Raw genomic sequence first — 15,667 nt, 5'->3', positions numbered from 1 at the left:
CAGGAGCTTTGATGATAAAAGACAGTTAAAGACCTGAAATAGTAAATATAGTATCAGATATCTGCTAATAAGCTGCAATGAGAGGCTTTGTTTTAGAGAAAACTGACAAGAGAAGTAATAAATGTGGAGAAATAGAGACATCATAAGAGAAAAGCTTTAGGCATGTCAACTTTCTTTCACACAATACAGTAGAAAGAATCCTAGACTTGGGAAAATGACATATCTAACAGGTCTGTTTTGGTGTGTATCTTTCAAATGCTTTTTCTCTCAGTAGTTGGACCGAATATACGAGCAGTTATCCTCAAGCCAAAAGTGCTGATTCATGGAGCTGTCAATGTGTAGTTGGTGACAAAGAAAATAACACTATGCCAACTGGCTTGATCCAAACAGACTTGATGGTGGAAAGCTTCAGTGTGGGCAAAACATACAAACTGTCTGAATTCACGAGCACAGAATTGGACATATGGTGGAGATTTGATTGAGAAGCCCTCCAGGGTGAGCAGACCAGCAGTATCATAAGCTCGTCTCTATGTGCCGTGAATGTCTTGAGGTGGATCTAAATGAGTGTTTTAGAGCCAAAGGCTGACTAGTCTTGCAGAGTAATACATTTGACTATCGTGGAAGTTCTCAAACAATGTCAGGTGGCAGACCATGTCACCAATAAAACAAACATGATGGAAAATCTGGGGGAATCAGGGGGGAATTTATTTATTTATTTACTGAAACCGATTTACCAATTGTATGAAGGCTGCACAATTGGCTAAAAAGTATACTATAGTTTAAATAATTGTAATCTTGATCAGCAAATCAGCGTATTAGAATGATTTCAGAAGGACCAAGCGAAAATTCAGCTGTGCCTTAACAGTAATACATTTGAAAATATATTAAAATAGAACTCATAATTGTTTATATCTCAGAATTCTGTGTAGTTCTGCCTTTCCCCTCAGAATTATAAGAAAAAAAATATAAGAAAACATTATTAAAAACTCTGAATTGTGAGATAAAAAGTTGCAATCACGATTTTGATTCCATGATGTAAAATTAGCATTTTGAGGGTCAAAAATAATGGCAAGAGTTTCTATCTTGAAATTCTGTAAATAAAAAATATAGGTTATTGTGACATTTTATCTCATAATTCAGGCCCAACTCAGAATATGATTAAAATGCAGCAAAACCAGTAATATTATAATATAAAATAACACTTTTCTGCTTTAATATATGCTCATTTAAAAAAAACAATTTAAAAGTGTAAAGGTGGAGAATGTAAGAACAGCAGTTGAAAATATGTGCTTTTCTGAGTCGTGACCTTAAGACTGTTCAGATGCTCAGGCATAACCTAAAGAGCTGTGCAATTAAGACAACCCAGAAGGATATTTAAGTAACTGTACAGTAGAAAGTAGGCTAACGAAATTCAAGGGTTCACTTACTTTTTCCATACTACACTATGAATGATTGATCAGTGTATTCAGTAAACATGTGAAAAGTTCAACTATTTGTGTATTATCAATATAGCCAAATTGTGCTTTTCTGTAACTGTGCATTAAGCTAAGATTAGACTACATTAAATTAGCAATTCATGTAGAAATTCAGAAATTTTAAAAAAGGCTCAAAAACATATAGGCTCTTTCATTCTATAATACTTGTCTGTTTGCAGTGTGCTATTAAAGTCCTAGCCAAAAGGTTCTGTGCAACAATGGCAAGCATCGTTCTGTGCCTAAATCTCTGGTCATTCACAGTCTTTGCCCTCGAATCCTTTGTGTGGTGTGCGTGAACATTATTGACACAAACCTTCATGTCCCCAGGAGAGCTCAACACCAATTCAGTGACTCAAGTCTTACATAATGACTGTCCAGACCACAAGTCAGAAGCGCAGAGAGGACCACAGCTGTGTGTGTGTGTAAACCATAGCCAAAAGCAGTGCTGCAGCTGCAGCGTGTGACGTTCTGCAGAAATCCCTCAGCACTGCCATTACAATAAATGTTAATGTGATTGTGAATCAGTGTAGTGAAACAGACAATATACAATACACAAATATTATTATTATTATTACAAAGATGCACACTTAAGCATACTTGAATACTTAAGTAAGGACTGAATGTTTTTAGGCAGTAATTGCTCGTTAATTGCAAATAACTGAAAATGTAATGTAGTTTAAAGTTATATTAAATGCCATTACCTGAACTTAAACATGTTTTTTGACTCACTTAAGGAGGACTTGAAGGGATAGTTCACCAAATGAAATGAAAATTGTGTAATTAATTATACACCCTCATGTTGTTCCAAACCTGTAAAACCTTTGTTCATCTTCAGAACACAAATTAATATATATTAATTAATTAATATAAGAAATATAAGAGCTTTCAAACCCTGCATAGACAGCAACAAAAATTACGGTTGAACCACTGATTTTTTTATTTTATTTTTTTAGATTAGATTCGACTTTATTGTCAATATGCAGAGTACAAGTAGAGAGCTAAAGCAATGCAGTATGTAACTGATGTCACATGGACTATTTTAACAATGTCCTTACTAACTTTTTTGACTGTTCCAGTGCTGTCTATGCAGGTTCAGAAAACTCTCGGATTTCATCAAGAATATCTTAAGTTGTGCTTTGAAGATGAACAAATGTCTTACGGGTTTGGAACAACATAAGGGTGCTTAATTAATGACAGCATTTTCATTTATGGGTGAACTATCCTTTTAAGTACATTTTTATACATGATTTGATAATTTCTTCTATTGTCTTTGAAATATGCTTAAACTGTACTGTTGAATGTACTGACAAGCATTTATGGTAAGTACTTAAATATAATTGATTGTAATTTCTATTGAAACGCATGCAATATATTTAAATATACCAGTATATAAGTATGCAGTTTATTACATTAATATTAACTGACTTTTTCGTCAGTAACTAATGACAGTTAAATAATAATAATAACTGACGATTCATTGTCATATAGAATATAGAATAACACCACAGTTAAAATTACATGACACAAAAAAAAGCATGACAAAATGTTATTAAAACATTATGTTATTAAAATGATGTAAAATTAACCTCTGTAATTACAATGGCAGCTTTTAAAAATACTCTAAGCACACAATCTTCAATACAATTAAGTGCACTTCTTTTGTGATATAGACTGTAAAAAAGTTGTCATGTAACCTGAAACATGGGAGCATTTAAAATTAACTGGTGGTTATATTTAATATTATATTACAAAGTATAATATTAAGAATTTTAAAAGTTTACTCTTTTAAAAGTTTACTGTTTTAAAAGCATTTAAAAACGTGTACTCTCTTCAAGTATAAGGCCATAAGGCCATATATACAATTAATGTGATGTAATCTTCAAGTACAGTGTTTTAAAAATATACTTTTAAGATTTAAAATACACCACAAGTGCACATTCAATACAATTAAGTGCACTTCTTTTTCACAAGGGTCTGGCTCATAGCAGGCCCACAGTATACAGTACAGACCCCTGAGGCTCACTACAACACAAATTGCATTATAGATACAGTACAGGAATAGCACAATCTGATGTGACAATTGAATGCTGCTTAATATGGCTCCATTTAAGTAACAGACTGTTTAAAACACCAGCAAAGACTAGACCCGGACAGGTTGTCTCTCTCACATGGTAGATTTATTCAGTTTACACTAGCTTTCAAAGGCTTTACTAGAAGTGTCTCTCTAGGATTATCCCACATGCAGAGTGGGTGACTGTGGCATGCCAGATATTGCATTAATTTCAGTAAATAGGCCACCTGAACATTAGCGCACAAGTACAAAGACACGTGAAGACACACGGCCACAGCTGTCAGATTAATGTTCCACTGAAGGTACTGACACACAAAGTGCTTCAAAGCTGCAAAGGTGCTGCTGTTGGCCTGAGTATGGTCTCCCTCCTTCCTGTTCTCTCTCTTCATCTTCCTGCCACTCTTGCTCCCTGTCGCAGACCCTTGGATGAAATCCCCCAGCTGTCTTGCTCTCCTCACGCTGCAGTCTGCCAGGCAAAATGCACCTTTCATAGACGCTGCCTATCTGAACAGATTAATGGGCCATATGAAACGTCCCATCTGTACTGAAGCAATGTGAATGCTGTACAGCATCGGTGCTCTGACGCAGCAATTTTTTAACACTTGCAGCAGAGAACGGTTCAATGTCAAACTGGACGCTGAACATTCTTTAATGTCTAGGTTCATTGGTCCTGAGACTTGCATTGATTTAGAGATGACACAGCATGGGAGTGAAGGGGGAACAGTCATTCTGAATTAAATCAATTGTTGCCGAAGGACAAGTAAAGCGTTGCCAGGGAACAGGTTGCTTAGTAACAACAAAGAGTTGACTGGGTTTCAACGGCTTAATCATAACATACCTTCACTAGCCTGTCAAACAGCGTCCTTCAGCACAGTAAGGTTAGACGTCCACACTGAGAACATTTGTTTGCAATAAATTAGACTTTAAAGGTGCCATATTTTAAAAATCCTGTATTACACAGCTCCTTTTACACTAAGTACAATGTTATATGAAAGCACATTTGAAGAGACTTAAGAAAATACATTGTAGTCCTGAGTAACTGAAGTGCAGGGACTGTATAGCCAAACTTTAAATCAAATCAAAGTCTCTCCAGATCTGATATACAGCTATTGACACCCACAGACAGCTATTAATACAATATGCCAGGCAATAAGCCTATCTCTCTCTCTCTCTCTCTCCACAGGGTCACTCTTAGTGTGGATCAGATTTAATCTCCCATAATGGCTCGTCTGGCTCTGACATCGCATTCTTCTGCAGTCCATTCTGCCATCTCCTGTCTGTTCTATTCTATTCTATTCTATTCTATTCTATTCTATTCTATTCTATTCTATTCTATTCTAAGCTAATAATACCAAAGGCAGCACAGAAGTAGCATAAAAGTACACTGTAAAAAATAAGTGTAATTTTAACTGTAAAATTTTGTAAAAACGCTACGGAAAAAAACTGATAATAGGTTAACAGTAAGTTCCCGTACTATATACAGGGAAAAACTGTAAAAGATCTAACAAAGCATTTAATGTAAATTTACAGTAAAATTATGTTAATTATACAGCTTTTAGAAGTAAAAAAAGAACAAATCAATGTATAATTTACAGTCTAAAACTGTAAACTGATATTCCCAGAATTCCCTGCGTGACACTCCACGTTTGAAAGTATTTTGTTTAAATAATCATGTTTTTAAATAGTTTTTGTTATCAGTTATGTACATTTGAGCTTTATGTTACATCTTCTGTTGCTTAATGAAAGTTTTTTGCATTATTTAAGTATCACGTGTGTTACCATGATGGTGTTTTGTGTTTCCATAAATGTGCACCTTCTATATGTTAATATATACTTCTGCTTGTGGTGAAGCTACTTGTGATGAGCTTTGATACTTCATGTGGCTTTCTCTTATACAGTACCATCTTTATTATTATGGTGGTTGTCAGTATTTTCAAGGTACAAAACAGATTTAATTTTGTGTGTTGTTGAATTTACTGGGTTATATTCACATTTTCTTGTTTGTAAATTACAGCTTTATATTGTAAAATTAACAGTTTTTGATGTAAATGTGTTTACAGTTTTCTGTATTTTTACAAAATTGTGGCGCGGCTGACACAGAAGAGCATAGGCAGTTTGAGTGATGTAGAGAGACACAGAGGAGACTGTTTTGAGAAAGGAATTGTTGAATAAAGTTGTTGTTTTTTTCTTTGCTTACAAAAAGTATTCTCGACTCTTCACACCATTATGGTTGAACCACTGATGGCAGATGGACTATTCTGATGATGTCTTTCATACTTTTCTGGACCTTGGCAGTGTAACTTGACAGTCTATGGGACAGTAACAAGCCTTCAGGTTTCATCCAAAATATCTTTTAAAAAATATATGTTTTTACCATTTTGGAACGACATGGGTGTAAGTGATTAATAACAACATTTTCATTTTGGGGTGGAGTATCCCTTTAAGCTGTCTGTATAAACCCCCAGGGGTGTTGCTCTTACTGTAGGACAATTTTTATGACAAGATCCTTAAATGTGCATACTGGCAGACATGCACACACTCAAAACTTACCTCTGATTTTTTTTTTTGTTAAATTGAACATATGAATGTATGAAAAGGTTGGAAAGAAATTAACTCTTGGTTTCAATTCAATAAGTAAGCAAACAGAGTCACAGTGTTGATGGCATTCAGCTCAGCAAACACAGATCTCTATCTTTTTCTCTCCATGCAGTCTGACCTACATAGTGGAGAACTACTGCCTGATGGTGCATGCAGCTGCCACACACACACACACACACAGATACGCATGTAATGCACCAGACATAATGTGTATTCATGCTTAAAATCCACATGATTCATTCAGCTTTTTCATTACTATTGTGATTCAAACACAAAATTTTCTCCACAGAGTGAGAAATGAGAATAAATGTATTCTTCACTCGCTAAAACAGACAGGTGATTATAGTTTGATCATTATCTTCTAAGTTGTTTAAAAGGTCATTATAAAAGTTTGATAAAAAAAAGACTATATATATATATATATATAAAAGATGATACATATTACATGATTTGTTACATTTAATTACCCCTTTTGCAGGTTTTGAATCATATTTACATAACCAGAGATTTGTAAAATGCCACCCACAAGGATATTTTTCCTCTTAATTCCTTGTATAGTTACCTGGTGTATTAAAGTTTTATCCTTTTTAACAGGAGGCCCACAAGTGAACTGGCCCACTAAGAAAAGTCCCTGTGTTCCCTATGGCCAGTTCATCCTTGCACACCACACAAATTACCTTTTTAAAGAGCCCCTGGTTGCAGTGACATTAAAGTATTCTTAGGTCAGACCAGTCTAAGACCGTACCGAATACTTCTACTTAACAGGTCACCTTACAGAGATCAGCTCCCGCTCACACAACTCCAGCCAGCTGAGCGGCTATTAAAGATCTGTCCCACAGAGCGGGAGAGCAGAACAAAGTGTTAAGAGCCAATACTGGCAGACTTCACCAGACTTCAGTGGCACATGGTGTGAAAACAGTCCTGTTGAAAGAGGACATGGTTTTGGACTAAACAGAGACACAGCTTCTTTTAGCACATGGGATGGAGCGTCATATGTCACTGTCTTGTGCACGTACATGTCAACTGCCGCAAAACCCCAGGCAAAGCTCCGCTTAGAAATCTGTTGTGTCTGTGAACACGTGCCATGTCATAAATCATCTTGCCCTTGGAGATCATGTTGTCTTTATCAATAAAGCCATTCAAATGCAACACACAAAGCTGTGGAAAAGGTCACTAGAGATGATTAAAGATTAAACTGTCATGCTGACTGCAAAACAACCTACTAATTACATTATCACTGTGCAAAATCAAGCATGATTTATGCCGATTAGCGCAATATGAATGTCAAGGTCAAATATGTGCAATATGGCTGTTGCTTTATTGCATGGATAAGCACAACTCTACATACATGCACACACACACACACACACACACACACACACACACACACACACACACACACACAAACACACAAAGCAATTAGACCATCAATTTCTCAGAAATAAAATCTATGAACTGATATTATTATCTGACAGGGGAATAAAACATGGAAATCCATCAATTCTATAGCAACAACAAGAGACAAGCCCTCAGCTAACTTCCCAATTTAAAGAGGAAATTAGAATACAGAGGACTATAGACCAGTGAAAATGGAGGACAGAACTGAGAGAGACATGCATGAAAACTGGCTGAGGGATTTAGTCCGGTTCCAGATGAGAAAGGAGATCCTCACCCTACTCAGAAAGGAGAGAGAGATAGAAAAAGGGAGAGAAAGAATAGGATATTAAAAGCGAGAGAAATGGAGAAAGCACACAGTGCGCTCGAGGTGAAACCAACTCATCCAGGGCAGCATGTACCATTTCTTCATGTCCATTTCTGCTCTTGAGGTAATTTCATTGTTCTCAGCAGTGTATGGACAAATCTGACTGAACATATGAATATAAGCTGTTTTAACACCAAACAGTTGATATGGTATAGTCACATTAGCAACATTTATAAAATTTCACTGGCAAATAAAAGTCTATTGTCTATTGGCGAAGCCAGAGCTTACCATATCCAATCTTTTATTCCCTCATTTCAAGAAATATCTGCGTCCACACAAAACCACGAAACTGACACAAAACTATGTAGTATACATGTCAGACCGGTATGGGGTGCTGTAATTCTGCCACAGAGACACACTAAAAATGGAGAGGAACACTTGGACTATGTTAATATACCTAGCGCTCGATATACAAATGAACACGGAAAAATACATCTATTAATCTGTGTTAATCATAGTTGATAAAGAAAAAAACAATTGTTCAGTGTTTGTTCATGTTTTTGTTGCTCTTACATGATGTAGCATTGTCTGACTAGGGGCAAAACGTGGGCTGATGATGTCATAGTTTCAGAAAATATATGGATTCGCTGTCCACACGAAAACGCAAGGGTGACATTTTCAGATTTATCCACTCTGGGACCCGGTTAAAAAAAATATTGGCTTCACTCTCCCAAAACGCTGGATCCGTGTTGACGAAACGCCTATACATACAAATTGTAAATGTGTATACAATTCACATTTTAAATTTGAATTAATTTGATTAAATGATTCAATGATGTCATTAATACTTTAATTCCTGAATGACCCACCAGTCAAAAAAAAAAAAAAAAAAAATGCTTTAGACAATGATTCAGTGACTCACTCATTAAAACAAATCTCCAAATTTCTACAAATATTAACATTAGTATAATACTAAATGTAGCCGAATTCATAAAATCAGCATTTTTTAACAAATCGGTTGAATGAATGAAATTATGTAACCTGCAGAAAGACTCACTGAAATATCTATTCAACCATTTTCCCAAAGACACTGGATGGATGGCCAGTCCATCATAGGGCTCACAGAAAAATTTGTATCACTTATGACCAAACTGACAGTCGTAAACGAGCAAACAGAGACTGTTAGTGTCAGTAATCTTGGAGTGCTGCATCATCAGATTCAAGGACCAGATATGTGGGCCTATTTATCGAAATAACCAGAAAAGACAGAAAAGGTACATGAACAGAATTAAGGATTCCAAACTGGCATCATCTGCATGAGCATCACAACCTCACTCTTCAATTCTCATTGTGGTTATGCAAGAACAATCTCATTACTTTTTCAAGGCCACTACCTACTATGATTTGGCACTTCAGAGTAAAACTTAATGAATTCTTAACTGACAGAAGGAAGAAGACAGTAAGAAGTGCAAACTTGCAGACCTCACACAGTCACGTAGCTGAGAAACTTCCTCCAAACATCAGAAGCCCCAGACATATTTAATTCTTCTCAGTCCAGTGGACACAAGTAAAGAGACTCTGAGAGTGTATGTTAGCTTGTCTACATGAGACAAGAAATGGTGTAGATTAGCAGCACTACATGCATTATCACAAGGCAGAGATGTAAGTGTCTTCTATGGACATCACTGTAGTGAGAGTTCATGCATATCCAGCAATTCAAATACAGAGATTGCGCGCTGCCAACTCTCTATGGCTATGTTCACAACTTCACACAGTCCCTGTTTGGGAATGACTAATATCTTTACAAACAGGTGACTCTTCAGTGGTTCTGTTCTTACAACAGAAGCAGAAAATATATATAGATCTAGACAGGTGGAGCTGGGGGAGGTGGAGGGTTTCAGAGGAATTCTGATGAAGAAGAAAAAAATAAGGTCCTAAAGATTAAAGATTACAAAGGCACATGCATTACAAATTCGAATGATGTGCATACTCTAGATAATAAACTCTGCAATATCCCATAAAAATGAATTATTAATTTATGGTGATTTCAATAAATAAATATATAGATAAAAATTATAATTTATACATAGGTATTCCCAATGAAAGTTAAACTACTGAAATATAATTTTTCGTAGTCATTGGAAGGAGTGCCAGTACTGGTGCCTCTTTGAAAGATTTTGTGCATGATGTTCCTTGTTACATAATGCAGTTTCTTTATAACTAACCAGTGTCTTACCAGAACAGTGTTTAATCAACATGTAATTAACCTTCTTATAACTTCCACTCTGCATGATGTCTCATCTCCTTCTTTCTCTTCAGAATATTGTAGCTGCTCTTTTCTTTTGCATGTCTCACCTCACAGCCTCTGCCCTCTCCTCTGTTCTCACGCTAAAATGGCTTCCCAGACACCTGCCAGAGACAGCTGGCCATGACAACTTAACAAAACCATCCATCAAGGGCAAATACATCAGCAGGATTACAGGAGGGCATATAAAAATCCTTTATGTGGCATTAGGGAAATATTCTTATATAATGCATGGTCTTTTGCAGTGACATAATAGTCACTACACTGCCACAATTACATAAGAACTACATCCCCCTGACCTTAAAGCAAATTAATTACACACCTACCCCATGAATTATGATTGCGTTTATGTTCATTTCCTGATATGTAAATAATTTTTACATTTAAAATTGAAATTCAGTTGAATACAAATTTAGTTTTCAACAGTTCTGCATCCTGCTTGCTACCTACAATATAATTTACATTTAAAATGTGTTACCCATTCATTTGTACAGTAAATGTCACATGAGCTTGAAAAAAGACCTTAATGATCGTAAATATAACTGAAATTTTAAAATGATGTAAACATAACCAGATGGTCTTAAAATACAAATCCCAATTAATTATCACAACAATCTACTTGTCAATGAATACAATAACTCAGAGCTAAGCCACCCAAAGATAATTTTGTTCATAAACATCCCACTCTGCATGGATCTGAGCAATGAGCTGACAGGAAATGCATTTTCTTGCTTGCCTTTTTGTTGCTTGTCATGACTGTGGCAGGTTGTCTGTCAAAAACACTCACACTACGAGCTTTAAATGCCATGAGTTGATTGGCGGAGAGAAGCTGTTTTTTAACACATGAAGTGTTGATTAAAACCTTACATCAAACAGATCCAGTAACACTGTATTCTGTCTTTATCAAATGCCAGTTATGGACAACCTGCAGTGAATTGTAATAGTTTTTACAAGCATCTGTGTCTTATGAGGGAGAGTAATACATATATTTTTATACTTTATGAGTTTATGAGGTAACATTGCATGGTGCAGTTTATAATACAGCAGAATGTTGGATTCATAGTCAGGCTTTATTCAAAAATTTCATATTACGAAATTCTGAATACTGTATGTTTTGACACAACTTATGGCTTCTGGCAGCTCCTTTTTTCTCAAAGAGAGAGTGCGTCATGGTGTTATGATGATGGCTGCATCTGCCTGCAAAGTGTTTTGTAAGGGAACCCAAGCATGCATTTAAATTGGTTTTATTCGAGTCAAAATATTTTTTACATGACTTAAGCACCCTGAATGCATTAGGTCGTGTTAGGTAAAAATGGATGGTTCCTGTATAATTCTTATGGTAATGCCCAGGCAATTAAGCTTGCTTAACAACAAATAGTTCTCTCTTGTACTTTTAGTGTCTGTATGATTTTTGAGGACAGCTAGTGCTCTAGATGTTCTTAATTTAGGATGGTCCTGTTATGTTTTAATGGTGTCTGTGGCTGTTAAAACAGGTCTGTGCCATCTGGCCTGATGTTTGCTTGACCTGAGACTTCACCACAAGGACTAGCAGCCATCAGTGTACGCTATTCACAGAATACATTTCTTTTCCACATGTGCTTTCTTTCTTAAATTTCAGTATATATATATATATATATATATATATATATATATATATATATATATATATATATATATATATATATATATATAAACCCACCCATCTCTAATTAATAACAGAAACACACTCATACAGTATATATGGCCAAAGGTTTGCAATAATTATGTTTTACGAATTATTTAAAAAAAGAATGATTTCTAAAGGACCATGTGACACAGAAGACTGCAGTAATGATGCTGACAATTCAGCTTTGACATCACAGGAATAAATTACGTTTTAAAATATATTCAAATAATAATAATAAAAATAGTTATTTTAAATAGTAATAATATTTCACAATATTACTGTATTTTGAATCGAATAAATGCAGCCTTGGTGAGCATGAGTCGTTTAAAAAACATTAGATTTAAATGGAACCTGCTCAAAACCTGGTGAGACGATACATAATTTTGCTCAATGCTGTGTGTATAATTTAGAGCTGTAATTTGATAGGGTCTTTATTTGTTCCTCTGAATTCAATCAACAATCAATTTCCTTCTGCCTCCCATCCAATTTCTCAACTAATCTAGGCCAGCCTTCTTCGCTGCTAACAAATGCCAAAGATCACCGGTGTCATAATGCAATCTCAAACCTCATTATCCACTGAGAGAATGCACCTTAGGTCTGAAATGATCCGATGTGTCAGTCTGCTCTTTGAGTGGTGTAACTGTAGTGTCAGAGTGCCTGTAATTAGAATGCACATTATCTGTGAAGCTGCTAAAACTTGTGACTGGTAATAACACATAAAAAGCTGATGGTATCTTTATCAAACCTAACTGTTTTCAGAAGTCAGCATTTCACACAGTGCAGCTTGGCTGTTAAATTAAAAATCATAAGAAAATGATTGACATTCTCTCCACTTAAAGTTCATAAAGCCGACAATTCTTTGAATATTAAGATGCTGTCAGATGGTGATAGTAGGGAAAAAAATAACATTTTCATTGTCTCTGCATGGTTGCAAGAAAATAACTTTGAGGTGCAACCCTTGTAGCTTTTTGATGAATAGCTATTTGCCAAAGAATGCAAAACAGGAATGCAAAAACCTGAAGATAAGATATACACTAATAATAAAAAAAAAAACAACAACAAAAAATCTTGCTGGGTAGTATGCTGTACAAAGGAATTTTTTTTTTAAATGTCAGGAATCAGATACAATTATTAGACAAAACTATTATAGTTAAAGTAAATACAAAAATGAAGATCGTAAGTTTTGTTTTGCTAATCTTAAAAAAGGTTAAATTTATTTACTTACAAAGCTCTTGAATCCCTTCTTAAAGGAAAAAGCTAAATGTAAAATTCCTCTTTGAAATTTACTATTAATTTTCAAAAATTGTTCAGTGTGTATACTATATTATATTATATTATATTATATTATATTATATTATATTATATTATATTATATTATATTATATTATATTATATTATATTATATTATATTTTTATTAAATCATTCATTACAATTCAATTATTTAATAGTGAATGTATCTGAGTTTAAATTCAAGAGAGAATAATGTCTGTTTTTTTTATTTCCCCCAAAATGAGAATGACAGAACAAGACTGTTTTGGGACAGCTTTAGCTGGTGAGCTTCCAAGCATGAATTTTATGACCAAACAGGCATTAGCACCACTGCAGTACTGTCCCTACCCCCTGATGGGATGGAGAGAGAGAATTCAGGGCAGCATTGGACTTTGAAGGAAGCGAAGCAGAGAGAGAGAGAGAGAGAGAGAGAGAGAGAAAGAGAGAGACCATTTGAAAAGAAGCAAAAGCTATAATGCAGCAGTCTGCAGCCAGCTCCACTCATTTCTACAAAAACAAAATTTGGAGCAGTCTGTCAGTGACACTGGGCCTGGATTGGGTTTGCAATCACAATGCATACACTCGCTGACTGTTTCAGAACCATGGAGAGCTCCACTGATACCAGCATCTCAATCAGCATCCATTTCAGCACCACAGACAGGGTCTCTGCTACAACCACTGCAATCCAATCATGACACTTATAACACACTGCATTTAATAAGAGAGCTATTTGCTCAACTGTCTCAATTTGTAATGTGTGTGAAACATACAAAATGTTTCAGCACTCATAATGAGTTCAGGTTCCTCTGTACTGCAGGGGGCTAATAAGAACGCATGCGAGAATAGGTCAGGTACAAGCTAATTTAATTCCTATCTCACGGGCTGGAGTTGAGCTGTACCTGTAGGAACAAAGCTCTTTTAGAGACTGAGATCTTGTATCTAAGACCCCCTTTTCCAAGAGGTTAACAACATGAAATGCTGTTTGCTTTTGTTAAAACACTCCAATTATTACAATTATTCCCCGCAAAATTATATATATACATACACACACACATTTTTAATCATATTAAATACATATTTAAATTTTTCAGTGCATTAAAACTGTAAATGACACACTCACACACACACACACACACACACACACTGCTGTCTGTACTTCCTCAGACAGACACAGAAAACATTATCATTCTCCTCACAGCAACCTTGGAGCACGAGCCTTTGCCAAAGCTGCACACACATGCACCCCCCCCAACACGCACGCACCCCCCCACCACAAAATAATTTCCAATCGTATCATTCCTTTCAATGCTTCCTGCCACATACACACATGCACACAAATACAAAAGCACCACTGATTATGATAGTGCAAGAGTATTTGCACTCATACTCTGACATCTTGTATCTCCCACACACACTGACAAGCAGCTATCAGTAATTTGCGCATGACTGGTTACACACACACACACACACTCCTTGAACTTGAACTGGTACCATCACTAGTGAGCGGTAAAAGGCACATTTGCTTATCCTCCACACACACACACACGCACACCCAATAGCAGTTGCAGGATCAGTCCACTCACCCTGACTGTTGGGTCCCCCATCGCCCTCTTCGCAATCGGTGAGGTTGTTGTGCATTTTGGAAGTTTGAGCACAGATCCCCTGCTAATGCTAACACTGCTACTGTGTCCACCAGCCAACGCATGTACCAGCCTCACACAGATGGAGGAGAAGGAGATGGCTTGTGTTTCTCTGCCTCTCTCCTCTCAAGAAAGCGAGCAGTGCTGTGCTCCGGCAGATTGGAGTCCTCTCTGGATACTGACTCTCTCTCTCTCTCTCTCTCTGTAGGAGGAGGAGGAGGGGTTCGGGGACAGAGAGAGGCTGCAGGGATGTAAATGATGGAATGCTTAATAGTACTTTTTTTTTCTCTCAAACACTCACACAGCATGTTGTCTCTCTCTCTGCTACGCAACTATAGGCTGCCCATGCCTCACCATTATATTCACAATGCTAGGAATCTTGTTGGCTTATATGTAGCGTCTGTTGCAATGTCTATGTCATCACTGGGTCAAACTGTGCTCATATCAGAAAGGTTGCAATAAAAAAAAAAAAAAAACAAGCACATGCGGTTGTGATTTAAAACTGTAGTCTTCATTCTCAGGTTGATTGCCCTGAGAATTCACCAACCAAAGAAAACAGTAATCTGCATTTTTGCATGCATTTTATGTTGATTTTATTTTGAGAAAATGTGTAATGGTTTAATGGCTGGTTGGTAGATTGTTGCTAAGGTGCTCAGAGAGGATTTAACATGTTTATATTGGTGTTCTTTTAGTTGCAAAGGTGTTGATATGCAGTTGTTAATCTGTTCTGGATGCTGCTAATTCGCAAATCCAATGCAATTTCAATTTGAAAGTCTGAAAGTTTGAGATTTTTGCCCTTCCTTGCAAAAAGAGCAGCACAGCTTGTTGTATGATTTGTTTTAGATGGTTGTAAAGTGTTACCTATTTTCCAGAAAACTGTGTTTGATATCTCATTAGAGCATTAATATTTTAATTCTGCCATTTTATGAGACTCATGAAT

General features: G+C 36.1%; 1 protein-coding gene across 2 annotated transcripts in view; it reads right to left on the bottom strand.

The window, feature by feature from the left end:
- The window catches only part of LOC113107371 (solute carrier family 12 member 5-like), a 54,840-nt gene extending 39,942 nt beyond the window's left edge, over positions 1-14,898 (bottom strand). For both annotated transcript variants that reach the window (XM_026269826.1, XM_026269825.1), the window contains exon 1: positions 14,671-14,898. In XM_026269826.1, the coding sequence (XP_026125611.1) occupies positions 14,671-14,725 (55 nt within the window). In that variant the 5' untranslated portion in view covers positions 14,726-14,898. The remainder of the gene's footprint in view (positions 1-14,670) is intronic.
- Between the last annotated feature and the right edge of the window lie 769 nt (positions 14,899-15,667).

Source organism: Carassius auratus, chromosome 8 (assembly GCF_003368295.1).
Source record: "Carassius auratus strain Wakin chromosome 8, ASM336829v1, whole genome shotgun sequence".
NCBI lineage: Eukaryota > Metazoa > Chordata > Actinopteri > Cypriniformes > Cyprinidae > Carassius > Carassius auratus.
This window is presented reverse-complemented; position numbering and strand designations above follow the sequence as displayed.